The sequence below is a fragment of the Mustela lutreola genome, chromosome 18 (genome assembly GCF_030435805.1).
Source record: "Mustela lutreola isolate mMusLut2 chromosome 18, mMusLut2.pri, whole genome shotgun sequence".
Taxonomy (NCBI): Eukaryota; Metazoa; Chordata; class Mammalia; order Carnivora; family Mustelidae; genus Mustela; species Mustela lutreola.
In genome coordinates this window covers 20,886,927-20,908,594 of record NC_081307.1, presented here as the reverse complement: position 1 = coordinate 20,908,594, position 21,668 = coordinate 20,886,927, and the positions used below count along the sequence as shown (strand labels likewise).

Here is a 21,668-nt window from a genome sequence, read left to right as displayed (position 1 = left end):
AATGTGGAGAGTGAAAAGCTGTTACACTGACCGGAGAGAGAGTATTTTGGGGATCCAACCAGCCTGATGGGAGAAACTGGCAAACAGTCAGACAAGAACAGACAAGTTTGGGGGCAGAGAAAAAAAGGAAAACAAACCCAAGTTGGCCTTCTGTCCCTACTAGATTTGGAGGGTGGTAAGCAACAGCAACTACTTCTCTGGCAGAAGAGGTGGAAAAGGAAAATGGTGAAGGACAGATGGACTGGCAGTGCAGGCTGCAGAGACCAGCAACACCCAGCTCCTGAGGAGGGACCTTATGACTGGGGAAAGGAAGAGCAAATGGAGAGAGGCAGACAAGAACATCAAAGGGTCTTACAAGAAAAGCATTTTCCTGCAGTAGGCTCCAGGATTTCAGCCAAAGGTCAGCCCAAAGACCTCTGGGATTTCCCCACTGGAGGATTCTCTTACTGGCCCAAGGGCACTCCCATAGCCCCAGGTGTTAAGTCCATACCTACTCAGACTTTGCCCCTAACCTTTTTTTTTTTTTTTCTTCTGAACATAGTCCTTTTTACAAGCCTGTTCCCAGGGGTAGCAAAGAAAGCCAGCTCAGTAAGAAAGCCCAAAACTTGTGATATAGCACCACCTTCTGGAAAACAAAAGGTTTCTAATTGCCAGCCTGTTGAACTGTAAGGAAGTAAACAAGAAAGGCATGCATTACTTCAAATGGGACAGTAGGGGCACATTTCATTAGATACTGAAAAGTCACAGTAATATGGTATCACAAAAAGGATAATTCTCAAGCAACCAAATCAAGGCATGGAATATTGTAATCTAACTGATAAAGAATTCAAATTTTCTTCATTAGAATGAAGAAATTTAATTAGTTACAAGAAAACAGGCAATTCAGTGTGCTCAGGAATAAAATTAATGAACAGAAGGAGTTCTTTACAAAGAGATTTAAATTTTTAAAAAAAGAAAGAAACAAATTCCGGAGCTGAGAAACTTAATAAATGAGATAAAGTATAGATTAGAAAGCATAGAAAACAGAGCACATCAGATGGAAGAAAGAATAAGCAAGTTGGGGGATAGGAATTTAGAAATGACTCAGTTGGAGTAAGAGGTAACTATTATTTTTAAAAAGTTAAAAAACCCTAAAGATTATTACTCTATCAGATAAGCAAATATCAGAATAATTGTATACCAGAAGGAGGAGAGAGAAAGAGGTAGAGTTTATTTAGAGTAGTAATAGCTGAGAACTTCCTAAACATGGGAAAGAAACTAGACATGTAAGTCTACTAAGTTAAGGAGGTGCCTTATTATCTCAATGCAAAAAGATCTCCAAGAAACTGTTAAAAATCATTTATAAAGAAATAATCTTAAAGGCAGCCAGGGGAAAAGGGAAAATAACCTAGAAAGGAACCCCCATTTAAGCTCTCAATGCATTTCTCAGTAGAAACACTATAGGCCAGGAGAGAGTAGAATGACACACTCAACGTATTGAAAAAGTAAAGTTACCAGTCAAGTATACTTTATATCATAAAATTATCCTTCAAATATGAGAGAGAAAGGCTGAAGAAGCTCCACACCACCAGATCTGTCTTATAAATAATGCTGAAAGAAGTTTTTCAAGTTGAAATAAAAAGATGCTAATTAGAAACACAGAAAAAAAGGAAAGTCCACAAACGTCTGATAAAGGTGAAAGAAATAGAAAACTGTAACTTTATATTAGAAAAGTATATTAACCACTTAATATAAAGGTTAAAGGAAAGGATTTTAAAAATAATTACAGCTACTGCAGTTTGTTAATGAATTCACAGCATAAAAAGAGCTGTTCTGTGACATCAAAAATAAAAAGCTAAGGAGTGAAGGGCAGAACTTTAATACATGAATCAAAGAAGTTTTTGTTTTTTTTTTTCCTGCTGATAGTAACTTATCTGAGGTATTCTGTCTAAGCCTCATGATAACCACAAGTTAAAAATCCAGATATAAGAAACAAAAAATGGGGGAGGACTTGGGGGGGGGAAACTGAGCAAATTGCTATGGAAAACCACAAATTTACAAAGAAACAGAGGGACAAAGAAACATTGAAAAAAAGAAACACTGAAAATCCAGAAGACAGAAGATGGTGGTAGTAAGTCCTTAGATATCACTATTCGTGCTAAATGTAAATGGATTGAAATCTCCAATCAGAAGGCACAGACTAGGTGAACAGATTTTTTAAAAAGCAAGACCCAAATATATGTTGCCTGTCAGAGACACTTCAGCTCTAAACACACACGTGGGCTCAATATAAAGAAATGGAAAGGGAAATTTTAAGCAAGTGTAAAACAAAAGAAAGTGGAACTACCCATACATAGATTGGGCAAAATAGACTTCAGCCAAAAATGTTAGCAAGAGATAAAGTAGGTCATTATATAATGTTAAAGGGGTGAATACATCAAGAAGATATAACAATAGTAAATATATATGCACCCAACATACCAGAGCAGCAAAATATATTCAGCAATACTAACAGAGCTGAATAGAGAAATTGAACACAATGCAGTAAGAGTAGGCAATTTCAGTAACCTAATGTCAGCAATGTATAGACCTATCCAGATAGATCATCAACAGGAAAATGTTAGAATTGGACCAAACTTTAGAACAAATAGACATAGGACATTCCATCCAACAGCATAAAACACATTCTCTTGTCAAGTGCACATGGAGCATTCCCAAGGATAAATGATTTGATAAGACCCACAACACATATTAGCAAATTTAAGAAGACTGTAATCATACCAACTATTTTTTCTGGACCACAATGGTATAAAATTATAAATCAATAAGAGGCAATCTAGGAAATCTACAAATGTGAAAACTAAACAACATATCTCTGAACAACCAATAGGTCAAAAAGAAATCAAAAAGGAAATTTAAAAACATCTTCAAACAAATGAAAATAGAAAATACAATATACCAAACTAATGGGATAAAGCCAAAGCAGTTCTGGGAGGTAAGTTTATAGCAATAAATGCATATATTAAGAAACTATAATCTCAAGTAAACAACTTTACACCTCAAAAAACTAAAGAAAGAACAAATTAAGCCCAAAGTTAACAGAAGAAAGGAAATAAGTACAAAGTAGAAAAAAATGAAATAAAGACCAGAAAATCAATAGTATGGACCAATAAAACTAAGAGTGGATTCTTCAAAAAGAAACAAAATTGACAAACATTTAGCTAAACCAAGAAAAAAAGACAAAATCAGAAATGAAAGTGGAGTTATTAGAATGGATACTTCAGAAATATGTAGGATCATAATAGACTTATATGAATAATTATATGCCAAAAAATTAGATAATTTAGAAGAAATGGATACATTCCTGGGAACAAAAGTTGCCAACACCAAATCAGGAAGAAATAGAAAATATGAACAGATCAAATATTAATAAAAATATCCCATCTGTAATCAAAAACCTCCCAACACAGAAAACCCCAGAACTAAATGGCTTCACTGGAGAACTGTACCTAACACTTAAATACGAATTAAAACTAATCCTTCGCAATTCCACACACACACAAAAAAAAACCCAAACAAACAAACAAAAACAAAAAACAAAACTGAGTAGTAGAGAACACTGCAGATTCTATGAGGCCAGCATTACACTGATACTAATACTAAATAAGGACAGCACAACAGAAGAAAACTATAGACTAATACCCCTGGTGACTACAAATATAAAAATTTGTCAACAAACTATCAGTAAACCAAATTCAAGAACACTTAAGAAGAATTATACACCATAACGAAATGGGGTTTAATCTAGAATTCGAGGACGGTTCAACATGCAAATCAATAAATGTAAGACATAACATCAATAAAACGAAAGATAAAAAATCACGTGTTCATTTCAACAGATGCAGAAAAAGATCTGACAAAATACAACATCCTTTACTGATAAAAATCCTTAATGGGATTATACCTAATCCTTAAAGGATTAGGTATTATAGTCAGAAAGTCAGAACATACCTTGGCATGATGAAAGGCATATAAAACAAACCCAAAGCTAACACTGCATCTTTCTTTAAAGATTTTATTTATTTATTTATTTATTTGAGAGAGAAAGGAAGCAGAAGAAGGGGGAGGGAGAGGCAGATGGAGTAAGACTCCTGCTGAGCAGGGAGCTGGATGCGGGGCTCAGTCTCGGGACTCTGAGATCATGAGGTGAGCTGAAGGCAGATGGTTAACTGACTGAGCTGCCCAGGTGCCCCGTTAACACTGAAATTCAATGGGAAATAAATAAATAAATCAGAGCTTTTCCTCTAAGATCCGCAACAAGACAAAGATGCCTATTCTCACCACTCTCATTCAGTACTATAGTGGAAGTCCTAGATAGAGCAATCAAGACACAGATACAGAAGGCATCTAAACTGGAAAGGAAGAAGTAATATTGTTGCTACCTGCAGATGATAGGAGCATATATATGTATGTATATACACATATATATATCCGTACCAATAAAGAGAATCCCAAACTCTGAGCCAAAAATTGTTGGCAACTAATCAACAATTTCAGTAAAGTTGGAATATACAAAATCAAGTTGCAGAAAAGAGCTGCATTTCTTTACACTAATGATGAAACATCTAAAAAAGAAATAAAACCATCTAATTTACAATAACATCAAAATTTTAAAAAATCTTAAGAATAAATTTAACCAAGGAAATGAAAAATCTGTACAACAGAACTACAAGACTTTGCTGAAGAAATCAAAACACAAACAAATGGAAATGCATTCTGTGTTTATGGATCCGAAGAATATTATTAAAACGTCTATACTTCCCAAAGCCATCTACAGACTCAATGTAATCCTCGTCAAAATGTAAGGGCATTCTTTTTTTTTCTTTTCTTTCTTTTTTTTTTTTGTAAAGGCATTCTTTACAGAAATAGAAGAGGGGTGCCTGGGTGGCTCAGTTGGTTAAGCGCTTGCCTTCAGCTCAGGTCACCATCCCAGGGTCCTGGGATCAAGCCCCACATCCGGCTCCCTGCTACATGGAAAGCCTGCTTTTCTCTCTCCTGCTATTGCTCCCCCTGCTTGTGCTTTCTCTCTCTGTATCAAATAAATAAATAATATCTTTACAAAAAAAAAAAAAAAAAAAAAAAAGGGAAAGAAAAAGAAATAGGAGAAACAATTCTAAAATTTGTTTTGAACCATAAAAGGCCCCAAATAGCTAAAGCAGTCCTGAGGTAAAAGAACAAAATGAGAGGTACAACACTTCCAGATTTCAAACAATTCTTCGAAGCTGTAGTAATAAAAGCAGTGTTGTACTGACACAAAAACAGACCCAGAGACGAAGGGAATAGAATAGAGAGCCCAAAATTAAACTTTGGCATATACAATCTATTAATATTTGACAAGGAACCCAAGAACATTCAGAAAAAGACAGTCTCTTCAACACATGTCTCTTTTGTACATGCAGAACAATGAAACTGGACCCCTATCTTGTGCCACCCACAAAAGTAAACCAAAATGAATTAAACATAAGATCTGGTACTATAAAACTCATAGGAGAAAACAAAAGAAAGAAGCTCATTGACAGCAGTCTTGATGGCAATGATTTTTTTGGATATGTCACCAAAAACACAAGAAAAAAAATAAAAGGGACTACACCAAATTTAAAGGCTCTGCAAAGCCAAAGAAACAACATGGAAAGGCAGCCTACAGAATGCAAGAAAGCTTTTGCAAACCCCACATATCAAATAAGGGTTTAATATCCAAATATATTAAGAACTCCTACAACTCAATTACAAAAAGCAACCTGATTAAAAAATAGGCAGAGGAACTAAACAGCCCTTTTTCCAAAGAAGATGTGCAAATGCCAACAGATACATTAAAAGATGCTCAGCATCACCAGTCATCAGGGAAATGCAAATCAGCATCACCAGGAGATACCACCTCACTCTGTTATAATTTAAGCCTGTTATCAAAAAGATAAATAAATATTGGCAAGGCTGTAGAGAAAAGAGAATCCTTGTGCTCTGTTGATGGGAATGTAAATTGGTGTGGCCACTATGAAAAAACAATATGGAGTTTCCTCAAAAAATTAAAAATAAAACCACCATACAATTCATCAGTTGCACTTCTGAGTATGTGTCCAAAACCACTACTTTAGATAGATACGTGAACCCCTGGGTTTACTGGACATTATTTAGAATAGCCAGATATGGATGCAGCCTAAGTGTCTATTGATAAATGGTTAAAAAAAAGTTGATACACAAATATTGTTCAGCTACGAAAAAGTAGGATGTCTTGCTGTTTGCAACAACAGGGATGGAATTTGAGCGCATTATGCTAAGTGAGATCAAAGAAAGGCAACTACTGTATGCTATACGTGGAATTTTAAAAAGCCAAACTTGTCAAAACAGTAAAATGGTGGTTACCACAAGAGGGAGGAAGGTGCTCAGACAGTGAAGAGTATAAAGTTAATAATGGGTAGTAAATAAAACCTAGAGAATTAATGCACAGTGAAATGAATATAGACAACAGTGTTGTACTATAATCAAATTTGCTTAGTTTAGACCTTAATTATTTCTAAAGGGTAATTATGTAGTATGATATAGGTGATGATTATCACTACAATGGCAATTGAATTAAAATATATATCAAATTAATATGTTGTACCTCTTAAACTTACACAATGTCTTATGTCAAACATATTAAGGTTTTAATACATAAAAAGAAAAAAGGAGAGAAGATTTCTATTGCATTGTAGTTAAGAGCAAATGGGCACTGGCTCAGACAGCCTTGGTCTGAATTCTGGTTCTCGCACTACTTAACACCTTGTGCCAGTTATTAGTCTCTAATTTTCATTATCCCAGTTTGTAAGTAAGAACTAAAACAGCACCCACCTCACAGCACCATTAGAAGGCTTAATGAGAGAAATCCATGCACAGTGCTTAGCTCAGTTGCCTGCACATAGTTTAGGTAAATAAATGTTGGCTATTAGATTGAATATATACATACATACAGATCTACCTGTAAGTGTAGATCTTATGGAAAATACTGCACATGTAAACAGATAATCCTGTGGGGATATTTATAATAGCAAACATTTGGCAACAATTGTGCATCAGTAATATAAAGCAATAAAATGTGGTATATGCTTAAGAAAATCCTATAATTCTGTCACAAATTGAATTTGCGTATTATTCAAAAACAATTCCAACAAGAAGCATACTACTCATGTAGTTTTCACATTGTAGCTTAACTATTTGCAGAGGAAAAGTACTAAAAAATGGTATGAAGAGCTTTTAATGGGGATTGGTTTTACTTGTGTAACCACAGTTAATATCCAATATTCTTTTGCCAAATAAAGAATACTTTTTCTTGAGATTATATCTGTGTATAGGTATGTTTATAACACACATATATATGTACAAATGAGTGTTTATGTGTAAAATTTTATCCTGAATATATTTTTATTTTTATTTTTTATTTTTTTATTTTTTTTTTTTTAAGATTTTATTTATTTATTTGACAGAGAGAGATCACAGGCAGGTAGAGAGGCTGGCAGAGAGAGAGAGGGAGGGGAGCAGACTCCCTGCTGAGCAGAGAGCCCGATGTGGGACTCGATCCCAGGACCCTGAGATCATGACCTGAGCCGAAGGCAGCAGCTTAACCCACTGAGCCACCCAGGCGCCCCTGAATATATTTTTATATATGGCTATACTTTTATTAAAATTTTTAATCATTTAATTTTGTAAAACTTATTCCCCAGAAATAGAAATAGTCACATTTGCCCATGATTTTATTAGTGGAATTTCAGAAGCATTTGTAGTGATACTTATTTTACTTATAATATCTACATAAAATCATTTTAAATGTCATTTATGTTTTGAATATTTGCAAAAAGTATTTTGTTAGAGTTAAAATGATCTGACATCCTGTGTGTATTTTCAGATCAAATGTGTATATTTAACTGTGTAGATTCAAATTTGTACCTGAATGTAATAAAGAATGTTAAGGTGAATTAAAAAGTAGAACTCAGACTTAAGAATTCCCTTAGGAGACAAAATCATTTAAGCCACATAAACACGACTAAATTTAGCCCTCTTCAAAAATATGTGAAATTAACTTGCGACAGTTCTTACAAATGCCTCTGATAATTATAAAAGAAACTTGTCTTCTTCCTAAAAATGGCATGAGAGATAATCACTAGTAACCAATCCCTTGCTATCTGGAAACCCCCACTATAATAACCAATCACTATAAAGGTCAATAACTTCTTCATTTTTACTTTATAAGCCATTCAGTGACTTCATGTCCCTGAGGATTATATTAGTCCTTGAATTTGGGGAACCCTAGTTTAAAAATTGTTCTTGCATTCCCAATAAACTATTATTAAGTACTATTTATTGATTTGATGGGTTTTAACTTTGTTATTACTAAATTTTGGCCAGATGTAACCAGAGAAGAATGAAAGGGAAACCTAATTTAACTCTTTATTAAGCTAATCAATAGAAATTCCCTACGTATGAGCAGTTTGAGTGCTAGGAGATTTTAATTTGTTTCCCCATAACTTTATAATTAGCATAGTCCTAGGACTCTAGGCTCAAGGGAATTTTTATCAGTGGATTGTCTAAAACATGTTAAGAATGAATCCTTTCAGTCCACAGACTACCAACCACAAAATGAAATACTCGTTGTCTTACCTTACCCTTTTCAGGCAATCACGACATGACTGGAACTCAAATAATTACCAAAATTTCAATGGTTCTAACTATGTATCATGGTTCCCTAAAAGTTCAGTGGTAGTAGAAGATATATGTTTTGGGCTTGGTTTGAGAATGGGAAGTGGGAGGGCTGGTGTTACACAGTGCTGATAGTGGCTTTTCTCTTGTATGCGGTAGGCTTCAAATCAAGGTTGGTTGATTGGTTGGTTCTCTCCAGTAAGAATTCCATTAAGGATTGCTAAATAGAATAGATTGAAAACCACTCTTATATAGAGAGAGGTTATTATAAGCATAAATACCTAACTGGAGAAGTTGGATAATACAGTCATGACAGACTCAATTATTTTATAATTATTAATCAATACTTTGATGTTTATGAAAATATAGTGGAAATATTTTGCAGAATTTTTCCTGACCTACTCCACTTAATTTTACAGACATAGCCAAATAATATTCATTGAGCTTTCAATGTTTGGAGAAGACACTTAGATGTATCCTGTATAGCAGACTTACTGATGCTGGTTGTACATACATAGTAGCAATAAATACAAGGAGACCATAATATAGTTGAACAAATTAAGGAATTTCTGGCCTAGAATTTCTTTAGTTTTCTCTTATTTTTCAACCCATTAGTCATTTGGGCAGAATACATAATAAATCTATTTACAGAATTGATGAGTTCTTAAATCTTAACATTAGTCTTTGTCAAACCTGTTTTAATAACATGACCAAGAATGTTCTTAAAAAAGTGAAATCTCGGGGCGCCTGGGTGGCTCAGTGGCTTAAGCCTCTGCCTTTGGCTCAGGTCATGATCCCAGGGTCCTAGGATCAAGCCCCACATCAGGTTCTCTGCTCAGCAGGGAGACTGCTTCCTCCTCTCTCTCTGCTTGCCTCTCTGCTTACTTGTGATCTCACTCTCTCTGTCAAATAAATAAAATCTTAAAAAAAAAAAAGTGAAATCTATCATTTTCTAATCTCTGGCATCTTTCAGTATGGTATGAATAGATTCATCCTGCTGCAAGCAGACATTACAGAATTTTTGTATTTATTCTTAAAATGCCAATTTAACTAAATTAAGATCCTGCTAAATTTGTGAGAGCATTTTATCACAATGTGTTTGTTGCTTTGGTAAGACTTTTAATTTGTAACAAAAACTTCCACATGACACAGTACTGGACCTTAATAAGTATTTCTTTAAACAAGGTTAATCTATGAAACAACACATGAAATAGAAGCCAAGAAAAGGAAAGCTATACACACAAGTCCTGGGGAAAAAATCATAGTAAATATATTTTGATTTTCTCTGATTGCCGATGAAATTTGTCCCTGTGACTATAACTAGTACATAGCTTCCATTAGTAATGTGAAATGGTGTAACTGATTTTGGAAATCCATTTAATTCCTAAGTGCTAAGAAAATGAGTCCTGGAACTTAACATTTAGAGTTAGACCCTCAAAATCTGTTTCAGGTTACTTATTTTTAAAATTAATCCATAGTCAAACACACAAAGAATGGTCATTTTGTGTTAGGTGGAGAGAGTTAAATCATATCTTGTCCTGTGTGCAGTTGTAACGTTCCCATTCTGGAACAGAACACATGGTGTTCAGATCCAGAAAAGTTAATAGATTTTATTTGCATGTATTTCTGCTGTTTCCTTGACAACTACTATAGATGCTGCTATCACCATGGGGATGGTTCTTCTAAATGAAGCAGCAACATCCAAGGGAGATGTTGGAAAAAGACGGAGTAAGTGTGTGTTGCTATTTTTGTAGTTTTGTTTAATCTTAAGATTCATTTAAGTAAAATGGGAAATATATAAAAGTCCTTAATAAATTTCTCAAGAAATTTTCTGATGTGAGAAAGGTTGGAGTTTGTTTTACTTTTTTTCTAGTTGTTGGATGTGGGTGTACAAATACTTAAAATATATTTCTTCCAAAATGGGATTGGGTTATTTTCGGTGGAATTGCACATAAAGGCAAGCTGTCAGCCCTTGTCAGGGCTGCTCTGACCCGTTTCTACTGAAGCTGTATTCTCCATAGTAACATCCACACTACAGGGAGACACACAATTCTGTGGTCAGAGTCTTCAGAGATTTTATTGGCAAATGCTGTGTTCCTTATTCTACAACAATCAGGTATACATTCAAGGACTCACAGTTTTCAGTGTACAAAACACTGAAATAGAATACCTTCCAATTACTTCCAAATTTCTTTTAATCAACATTTAAAAAGTTACCTTTTGATCATGCGTTTTCCAGGCTCTACGCCTTTTCCAGTGGTATTCCAAGATTTACAAGTCCACAGATTTCCAGCATTATTTTTTTTTAAGATTTTAAGATTTCTTTTAGAAAGACTTAAGATTTCTTTTTAGTATTTTATTTATTTGAGAGAGAAAAAGCAGCAGAGCAGGAAGGGTCAGAAGGAGCAGCAAACTCCCCACCCCTGGTTGGGGGAGAAGACCAATGTGGGATTCCATCCTGGGACTCCAGGATCATGACCTGAGCCACCCAGGCACCTTTTGTTGTCTAAGCATTGTGTTTCTAAGCAAGTTATCTACGTTTATCCTTTGATGGAACTATTCCTTTCAGGGGGGTTGTAGAAAAAAAAAATTCATTTGTATAAAGTATTATATTTTGACAAGGCAAGGGAAGAACATGGGAGAACAATCTACCCTTAGGAGCATAGGTTAGGAACAAAGACAGGGCCTTCAATTTCCTGCCACAAACATTTTTTTTTTTTAAAATTATCAAGTTCCTATGTAATTCTATAATTAAACCCATAATTAAAATTTTTCCCAGTATGCTTAGCATTTCTGGAAACTTTTTAAGCTTAGAATTTATGTGTGAGCAGCACAGGTAACTGAGAAAGACAATTTATTAAGAAGTTTAAAGAAAAAATCCAGGGGCACCTGGGTGGCTCGGTGGGTTAAGCCTCTGCCTTTGGCTCAGGTCATGATCACAGGGTCCTGGAATCAAGCCCCGCATCAGGCTCTCAGCGCAGTGGGGAGCCTGCTCTCCCTTTCTCTGCCTGCCTCTCTGCCTACTTCTGAACTCTGTCAAATAAAAAAAATCTTTAAAAAATAAAATAAAATAAAAATCCAGACTTATTTTCTTCTTGGAGGTATTAGCTATGGTGACATGTATATAAATAAATCATAATGATTTCTAAATAGTTGTCTTAAGTGTTAAAATATTTTGAATATAGTATACAGTTTAGTCTCTCCTTTGTTTTCCCATGATGGTATCTATACACCATTGTAAAGAAACTACAAAAGAATCTAATGTATTACTTTTAGTTAAGCATTGTGCAGAATATCATTTTATGATAAATCTTTTGAACAAACAATCTAATGTTCTTGGAATTGACAATGTTAATGAAGACATTTCTTATGTGATTATTTATTATATATCCTATCTTATTAATCTAAGTAATAGTAATAAATACACAAATTTTTTATCTTATAACATCTGTTATATTGAGTTTACAAAATCACTACTTCCAGCTTCCCTCTTGGTAGATATTTCCCTACATATCACTCCAGCACTCAGCATTGTCAAATTATTTATTCATGTGTAGTATGAGAGAAAGGAGACACGGGAAATAAATTTTACAGTTACTCCTTTTTGATATATAATACAACTACTGTGATTATTATTTCTCAGATCAGAAAGTTTCTGTATCATAGCATTTTCTTACAAGTATGTTACCTTATATGGGCTGCAGTGGTTCATTCAGTAATTACTAACTCCTCACTACTACTCACTCACTCAGTTCCACTGCTCCCTTCCCTATAAACAAGGACTTGAGTAGCACTGTTTTGTTCCACTGCACAGAATCAAGTAAATATATTGTTTTACTTGATCATGTACTTTGAACTTCATTTTCCATTGAGCACAACCAAAGTGGCAAAGCAACTAAAAGCTTCTGAAAATTTAAAACAAGAAAGAAAAGAATGAGCATTTGATAAAAATACCAGATGTGGTAAGGTGTAAAATAAAGCATGAGGTAATCAGTTCTAGGTTTAGTAAGATTGCTGTAAGAAGTGTTTTAAAAAGGTGTTCTTCAATTTGGGGATATTCAGCAACCTACTTTTTTACTTTACTTTCTGCCAATATTAATTTGAAGTTCAACTGCATGAACTTTGTCTGAAATGGAATGTCACAGAGGCTACAGTTGAGTGTTGTTAAGCTCTTAGGACTTTCAGCAATTTATACTCAAAACTGAAAGAATTGATAATCCTACACAGTTGAAAGAAAACTGACAGATTTCTAGACCATTTTTTGACAGTGTCATAACTTATCCACTCCTTGATTTCCAGGATTTTAATTAAACCTGGTCTCAGACCTGCTAGGAGGATTTTTTTTTAATGTCTTTCATCATTATGGAAGTATATTGAACTGCTAACTCTTCCTTGTGTTCTGTGCCTTAGTGTGTTTCATTTCTTTTCTCTAATTATTTCAGATATTTTCAGTATTGTTATAAGAATTCTCTGAAACTAATGAAAGGATACAAGTATCGTGCAAGTGTTTTATTCTTAAATGCTTAGATTTTTCTTAAGAATTAATTCTATTTTCTACTTATTTATGGCATAGATTTGTCCATTTCAATTTCTTTAAATTCATGTTTTTCTTTATTCCAAACAGACCTGCATTTAATTGGCTCAGATTTTTAAGCATTTTAATTTTACAAGCATGTATTTTACTAATAGTAATAAATCTTCCTTAAATACTCTATATGTTTGCATACATATTTCCATTGTTTTGTATTACAAATATTTATTACTCTTTGACTTTAGAGTAAAATCTTCCTAACCATAACAAAAAGGAAAAGAAGACAAAAAGTATTTTCACTCTTGTTAACTTGCCTGGGATACAAGGATACTGAAACCTAGAGCACAGCACATTCTGCTCTAATATGCCATTTGTTAAAAGTTTCTTCATTTGTTAAAGAAATAATAGCACTTTGACAAAAGTATCTACTCTGTGGGGGGATTTCCCCCCCACTTTGGGCTCTCCAGAATCTCTACTACTTCACTCCTGAAGGTTTTATTCCAGCTTTTTGTACACTAGGATGACTATTTCTAAGTAACAGACTTTTACCCGAAGCAATAATCTAGCCAATAATCTAAAATGACATTTCTTAATAAATATTGCATGGCATCTGAAAAGAATAAAATTCCGTTTAGTATTCTAACAATGCAAATGTCTATGCTAATATAGCCAATGCTTTATAAGGCAGGGGCTGGTAATCTTGTTTGTGGTTTATCACATATTTTGTTTTGTTTTGATCCCTGAGGCATTTTAGTACTTATAGGAACTCTGTAAGAGAAGAAAAGCACCAGAAGACTTAGATCAGTCACTTTTGTTGTTTTCATACCCCAAATAGTACATTTTCATTGAGAAGAATGTGGAAAATAATGAATACATTGTATTTTGGATTATCTGGTTTGTTGTGCCTGTATGTGCCATGAACTATTAAAATGTAAGTATACTGTTATTAATTGAATGCATTTAAAAAACATATGCATTTTGGTTCCATGTATCTAAACATTAATGGCATTTTCTGTCTCTTTCTAGTAATTTGCCTAGTGGGATTAGGCCTGGTGGTCTTCTTCTTCAGTTTTCTACTTTCAATATTTCGTTCCAAATACCACGGCTATCCTTATAGGTAATATCATTACACTAATATGAATGTTTTTATTTTTAACTAATAAATGACTTCATTGGTTAATGGATATTTAAAGGCTAATATCAAGTAGCTAACTCATTTGCCAAGTGATTTTTAACTCAGTTAAACAAGTCTTTGAGCACCTGCCATGCGTTCGGCTCAGACTTTGCAGAGGACCTATGAGGCACACGGCCTTATAGACAGTAGAACTTCATTTTAGAGATACTTATCACATATGTATTATATATGTACATATAATACAGTGGGTTTTAGCTTTCTAGAATTCATCAAATTTCTTTTTCTCTTGTTTTGTCTGTCCATCCGATCACTCACATTCAAATTCTTTGGCTTCCTCAGGTTTATATAGGACATTTACATATATGCATCTCTCAGAACTAAAAAAATATAGTATAGAATATCAGTATGTACCCTCCAAAATGCCAATTTTACATTTGACAAGTTTTCTACCTTAATTAGTCTAGCACATGGATTTACGCTCAAGTTACCTTAGTTGTGAGATACTGCTTTATTTTATGATTATTATTGCTGCACTGCATCATTTGCCTTTTGAATTATCTTTAATTTTTTTTCTCAGATATTTTCATCAGTTATCTTGAATGTGTTAATAAATAGATGATAAACATCAAAACCAAGTGTTGCTAAAAGGTCTGCAGAGATTGCATGCCAGAGATTTGGATATCTCCTGAGCTAAATCCTAAAAACCTAACAGCGTAGGGGGAAAATATACATCTATACAACTGGTTCACTGGAGAAAAAGCAAAGATGATAGCACAAGCAAGAATGAAAGAAGTAATAAATCAAAGAGTGGGAGAGAGAAATAATTGAGAAGTGGAAATGTGAGATGTTACAGAAAGAGCTCTCTCTTCCCACGGAATTATTCTGCTTGAGAATGCCAGGTCAATTATGAGCGTAACATAGCACCACATTTTCAAACAGTTTGCACTCCCAGAAGTGTGTTTCTGTGGCAAAAGCATTAGAGTACCTGCCTAAAAAAGAAAATATCAGCCTTGCTCATCTCAAATAAAGCACTTTGTAAGGAATAAGAGAATGATATACAGGACACCATCATTCTAGGAAAGGGAAAACATGCCAAACATTCCAGAAGGCATGTGCTGTCCTAAGTACCTCTGACAAGACATTTGTGGTTATCCGTCTTCACCGAGAGTGAAGCCCTACTATTAACCCCGGGGACCAGGAGCTAAGTTAATGCAATCATTTGCAGCAGACATACACTGAAGTAGGCTTGCAAAAGACAAAGAATAGTTTCTCGTCCAAGACCATATCCTAGACTTCGAGATGAACTGCAAGGACAAACACACTTTTTCCTTTAAAAAGACTGAAAAAAACTTCCCACTTCTGCCTACTTTAGATAATACCCATACTTTGGATAAAACCGTTGAGCTATCCCATAGTGAAGATGCACATTTGAACACAGTATCACACACTAATTTAAAAATCACCTGTCACCAGGGACTTCAAACTCCAATACTAAAGTACTTTCTTGGGTATACTGCCTTAAGCCCTCTGTGGCCTTTGATTTCTTCCTTTTAAATTTCTGTGAATTCTAACTTTTGTATCAGAAATACTACTGAGGGGTTTAAAGGTAATCCTGGGCATAGTGCTAATTTTTTATTCCTCATAATTTTGAATTCTGTTTAATCTACAACCTTCAATTTCTTCTGTGTAGTGACCTTTATGCATTTTATTTTTCTTTTTAATCTTAAGCCTCACAATACCTTAAACATTTATGTTCTTCATTATATTTTCTCAGCACTTCACACTATTATTTTTGTTGATCTTCATAACTGTTGAAAGAAACAAATGTCTGCTTGAAGGGTTTATCCTATTTCCTTAAATCTCTCCTACATTTCAGTCTTAAGGGTGCTTTTCCTACACTATCAATAGGTTTCATGCCATCACTGAATTCTCCCAGATTCTCTGTTAGGTTTCAATAAGCAAACTTGCTGCATTTAAATTCCCGATCTTAAAACAACAACAAAAACAAAAAACAAAGCAAAAAAACCCTGATCTGTTACTCTGCGACCTTGGACAAGTTATTTAATTCTTCTAAATACTGGTTTTCTCATTACTAAATGAAAAAAAAATACATACTTCATTTGACTATCGTAAGGATTACGTGAGAGTGAATGTAAATTACTTAACACATTGCCAAGTATGTGGTAAATAACACGTAGTATTAATTACTCAATAAATGTTAGATGCTTACTGTCATTAATTCAGATAGATATAAATATTTCAAACTCATTTATGTTTCATTTACTAAGTAGGATTTTCTTTACACTGAAGATTAAGTAATTTTTATATTTGCATGATTCAGTTTAGCAAAGAACAGATTGTCCCTGAACCTTTTGATGAACGAAATTGGGCTCCTGAGTCCCTTGAAACTACTAGTGAAATATCAAGATTATTAAGAGTTTGGTCTAATTACCATCTGAGCCATAATTAAAAAAAAAATGTTATTTCAGTGGTAGCACTGCGTTCATTTTGTGTATTAAATAAAGATTAACTTTAGGCTCATCCCATTTTCAGAGAAAAGCAAAGAGCTAGTAGCAATACTTGATAGTCTTTACTTACAGGTAATATCCCATTTTTTTCCACTTTGACCTACAAAAATTCAAAAAATTTCTGTAAAAGTACTCTGACCCATGCATTTACTTTAGTAAAAAAAAAAAAAAAAAAAAAAACCATGAAACATTCTCTATTAATTCAATCACTTTATCTTCCTATTTATAAAACTCTTTAGTTGTCTTAGCAAGATAGAGTAGCAGAATGGAAAATAATATTTACAGTAAGAGCTGAGTTCAATATATAATTTTTTAATTAATAGCTCTAGCTCTGCAGTCAAACAAATCAGAGTTTGAATCTTAGATCCTCTCTGCTAACTTTGGGGCTTGGAATTAGTTACTTAAGTTCTGGGTCTCATTCTTCTTCACTTTGAAAATCATATTTTAGTTTTTTATGGGGTTGGAGATAGGCTCAGTTGTTAGGTTTGTCTCAAGTTATTTCTCTTTCTTTTGCCAAGATATTTAACTTTGTTGAGCTTCTTTCGTCATTTGTAGTTGGTATAACACCTGTCTTCTTCTGTGGGGATAAATTATCTGATCACTTTGTAATGCCTAAAATGTAATGGGGTTCGCAATAAATATTTACTTCACCTCCTTCTTAACCTGTACAAGCCCTTCAACTTTAGCATCTTACTTCATTATGTTTTTGTTCAGCACTTTACTTCATTACATTCTTCATTAAGTATTCATATATTACTGTCTTATGTATTAAAATCATTTTCATTCTGTAATATTATGAGGTATTTTAGAGAAGAGTCTGTGAAAATACCTTTGTGTATCTCCAAAGTGCTGTGCGCATAGTAGGTGCTCATCATATTAATTGACTATTTAACTCAAAAACATTTTTTATGTATTATCTAAATGCAACAGGAGCCATTAAGCTAGAAACAGTGACAAGAAGAGTACTGGTTTGCCACATTGTACAACTCCAGAAGATGGAATTCACATCAAATGACACCTTTTGGAGTTGTTAGGTTATTCCACATGCCTAAGGAGATGTGTGCTGTGTGGAAAGATAATTATTCCAGAAACCTGAGCTATAAAGATACTTATTGCAAATTCAGATTGATTCTTAGCTGGCTGGCATCAAATAATAAAAATGTATTTTATTAAGCTTATAATGGACATAGAAACTATCTTCTATTGTCTTTTAAAAAATTACTTTTAATTCCTGATGTCCTTAGCTATTTTGAGAAATGGACATTCAGTAATGGAAAGTACAGAATAACAGAAATGAAAGACATTTATATGAATTTTGAGGAAAGTATGGTAGTAGACAAGTACAGCAAGACAAAAAAAAATCCCAGGATATACAGTATAGCAATCTCACATTCATTTCTGTATCTTACATGTAGATCTTTCATCTGTAGAGAAAATATTAAATATAATCTTGAGTTATACAAATAGAAAAATAATATTGAAATGATGTGGTGATCAACCCACAATACATATCACTGATAAGAATTTCACTGGGATTGTCTTTCTCCTGCTGAGTTCCAGCTTTGAAGAATGACATAAAGGACCGAAGATTTAGAGAGGATTCGGAGAAGAGCTGGAATGCTCTAAAGGCACCATTGTCTGGCCCCTATCTTATCTAGATAAGGAATACAGTGCTAAATCTTGTAATAATATTTTGCAAATGGAAATTGAATCTTAAGGACTATTTTTTCCATATTGTTGTATTTCACTGTGGTGTATTGGAAAGTGATCTGGACTTTGAGTGAGAAGATGTGATTTGGACCATGGCACTTTAAAACTATAACCTCAGGCAAGTCTTTTAATCTTCTCTGAGCCTCAGTTTTCCTCATCCTTCAAATAAAGACCATAAGATTTCTCTCATACATAAGACAAGTTATAGCAAACTGCTGTTTTATAGATGTAAGATAACTTTTAACTGTGAGACCCTATATTCCAGTCTTAGGCTGTTGTGCATTGCTTTAGAGATAAGACTTCAGATACAGATGTCTGCAATAGACTTTGACCCATGGAATTAACCATTTGACAAATAATAGGTTTGTAAAATACTCCGATATATGCGTATGCACTCTACTCCAAACAAAGTATCATTTCATTTAGTTACTTCCCTCTTACTACTTTAGAAAGAAGTTAAGAAAAGGTTAGGAAAGCAGAACTAAAACAAATGACAGAAATACATTTCATTCTGCCTAGGACAAATGTAGTCACATCTCTCTTTCCACTAACAAACAGTATAAATTTTAATTCCCAAGATAATAAAACAAAATGCATGTTTTTTTTAAATATGTACTAAGATTTTTTAATCAGCATTTGGTAATATTAGAAATAGATACTAGGAACCTCTATAAAATGAAGTAATTTCTGTAGAAAATTCAGCTTTTTGTTTTTGTTTTTCTTTTACATTCTGTACTGCTCATTCCAACCCCTCCAGCCTCACAACACATAGTCTGAACAGACATACACAAAATGGCTCTAGAGGGTGAGTTCCATCTTGAAAATTCACCTTCCTTACTGTGACAGGAACCACTTACTCTATGCAAACTTTATGCAGAAACCCTGCACAGGAAGCTCCTGTGATCTAAAAGACTTTTTTCTTCTTCACCTATCTCCCAACATTATTCCACACACTAGCTTTATTATTCTTTTTCCCCCAGATATAGTATCTACCTTCCTGATTATGTTTCATTATTAATAACCATGCTACGAAAGCTATTACTAAGTCTTTTAGTTTAGGCAGTGTAGAGAAGTGGCCGTAGCAGTAATGAGAATTGACAGCTATTGCCCTGTGTACACACAGATAAAGAAAGGTTTCCATACCTAAAGAGCTCGTTTCCCTTCTCCTTTCCCTTCTCCTAATGAAGTCAAGTCCTCTAGGCCTTTTGGGGGGATTGTTGAGTTCAGATTTGAACATTTTTCTGGGTTCAGTAATCTTCTATTACAAAGCTGAGAAGCAGGCTAAAGACGACTGGCTAACAGCCATAAGGTACTTCTCTCCTGCATCCCCTTAGAATATGACTATAAAGTAAAGATTAAGGTTAAGGTTAAAGTAAAGGTTAAGAAAGCCCTAAGAACATTGAACATTTTTCTGGGATCAGTAATATTCTATTACAAAGCCAAGAAGCAGGCTAAAGATGACTGGCTAACAGCCATAATGTACTTCTCTCCTACATCCCCTTAGAACATGAATATAAAGCAAAGGTTAAGAAAGCCCTAAGAACAGTGAGTCATTGAGTTCCACTAGGTGCAAGGCCAACTGAGCAATTCAACTAGCGGATGATCCATGCTCTGAGTAAAGAAGCAAGCCTTAACCTCCCTTCCAATTTCTTTTCAATACCAAAATGAAATCTGAGCAACTGCCCTTTAATCACATACATGATTTCTGTAAGACAGGGTGGCATGCCACCATTAGGTCTCCCTGACTCTTCCCCAGTTTGAGAATAGGAAGTACAGTACACAAGAAAATTATGTCCATCTGAAGAGCTCAGAGAATTTATCCAGCTCCCAGTTGGACAGCATTCATTTAAGAGCACTGTGTATGCATCTTTCTTTTTTTTTTTTTTTAAAACACCAACAACTGATAATTAAGATAAATAAAATTAAGATAAATAAAAACAAAATGCAAGCCATTTAGATTTTTCACAGGAAGAAAAAAGGAATAAACTGTTTTACATATAATATGAGTATCCAGTGACCACACAGTGACCAAATCCAGAGGTCTTTTCCCATTCCACAATAGCTTAGTTGAGTGGTTTCAACAGAGATTTACAGCCCACAGTTTTTATTCACTTCCTGGCCTTTTACAGAAAGTGTATGGGCGTCTCATACTGAACATACTCCCCATACTGAACAGTTATTTTTATTTTTTGGCACTGAACTCCCATAGCCTAGGCTACTATCCCTTCCTTTAACTTGTTTTCAAAGTCAGAGGAAACAAGCAAACAAAACTCTAACACTTGGACTTGCCATCCCATCAGATAGGTCTGTGTTATACTTAGTTGTGTCCAGGTCTTACTCTCCTCTAGGGAAAAAACCTAATGGCCATGACTTTCAGTCATTTCATATCTTACAGCACCCTTCTAAACACAATATTCTTGTACAGAATAGATGGGCAGTAAATCTTTGCTGAATAGTGATTGAGACAGCCTTTTTTTTGGCTCAACTTTGAGAAAACAACTACCATTTTAAATAATGTTTCTCTAGAAAAACTAATTTGGTATTTCAAATAATAACCTTGTTACGAACTTTTGGAACAACATTTCTCTGCAAGTCAAGAACTGCATTTTTATGTAAATCCTGAATGTTTTTAAGTATGAGGGAATAATTAGGAAAGAACCAAACTTGGAAGTTTTTGGAGATCTGTATCCCCTTCCTTCTTTGTATACACAATGCCCCTCTGCATGTTGATGTACTTTAAGCAATAATCAAATTACGTAGACCAGAAGGGAATAGTTGCATCCCTTTAAGCTAGCAAAAGGGGGTTTCTGGGGCATATTCATGCTGGTTCTAGTCTGCTCTCTAATCTTTCTGTGTACAATTCTCTAGACTTGCCATGCAGCCTCCATCTTCTGTCGCTACTTGCATCAGTTGACCATACATGAATTCACTTCACAGTAAGCTAGCTACAGTAGTCAGTGTTACGTATGCACATACTACCATGACCTGTGAAGAGAATCATTCGTGAAAGGGTAAAAGGGAGTCCAGACAGAAGTTGATGGTGGTACCTAAGGCA

General features: G+C 34.3%; 1 protein-coding gene across 3 annotated transcripts in view; it reads left to right on the top strand.

Annotated features, from left to right (window-relative positions):
- Nucleotides 1–21,668, top strand: part of TUSC3 (tumor suppressor candidate 3) — a 252,664-nt gene that overhangs the window by 228,253 nt on the left and 2,743 nt on the right. Inside the window, exons 8-10 of one of the 3 annotated variants that reach the window (XM_059155978.1) lie at nucleotides 10,363–10,437; nucleotides 14,267–14,357; nucleotides 18,669–18,731. In XM_059155978.1, the coding sequence (XP_059011961.1) occupies nucleotides 10,363–10,437; nucleotides 14,267–14,357; nucleotides 18,669–18,687 (185 nt within the window). In that variant the 3' untranslated portion in view covers nucleotides 18,688–18,731. Of the gene's footprint in view, nucleotides 1–10,362; nucleotides 10,438–14,266; nucleotides 14,358–18,463; nucleotides 18,621–18,668; nucleotides 18,732–21,668 lie in introns of those variants that run through there. The other 2 variants (XM_059155980.1, XM_059155979.1) reach the window with 2 other exon arrangements.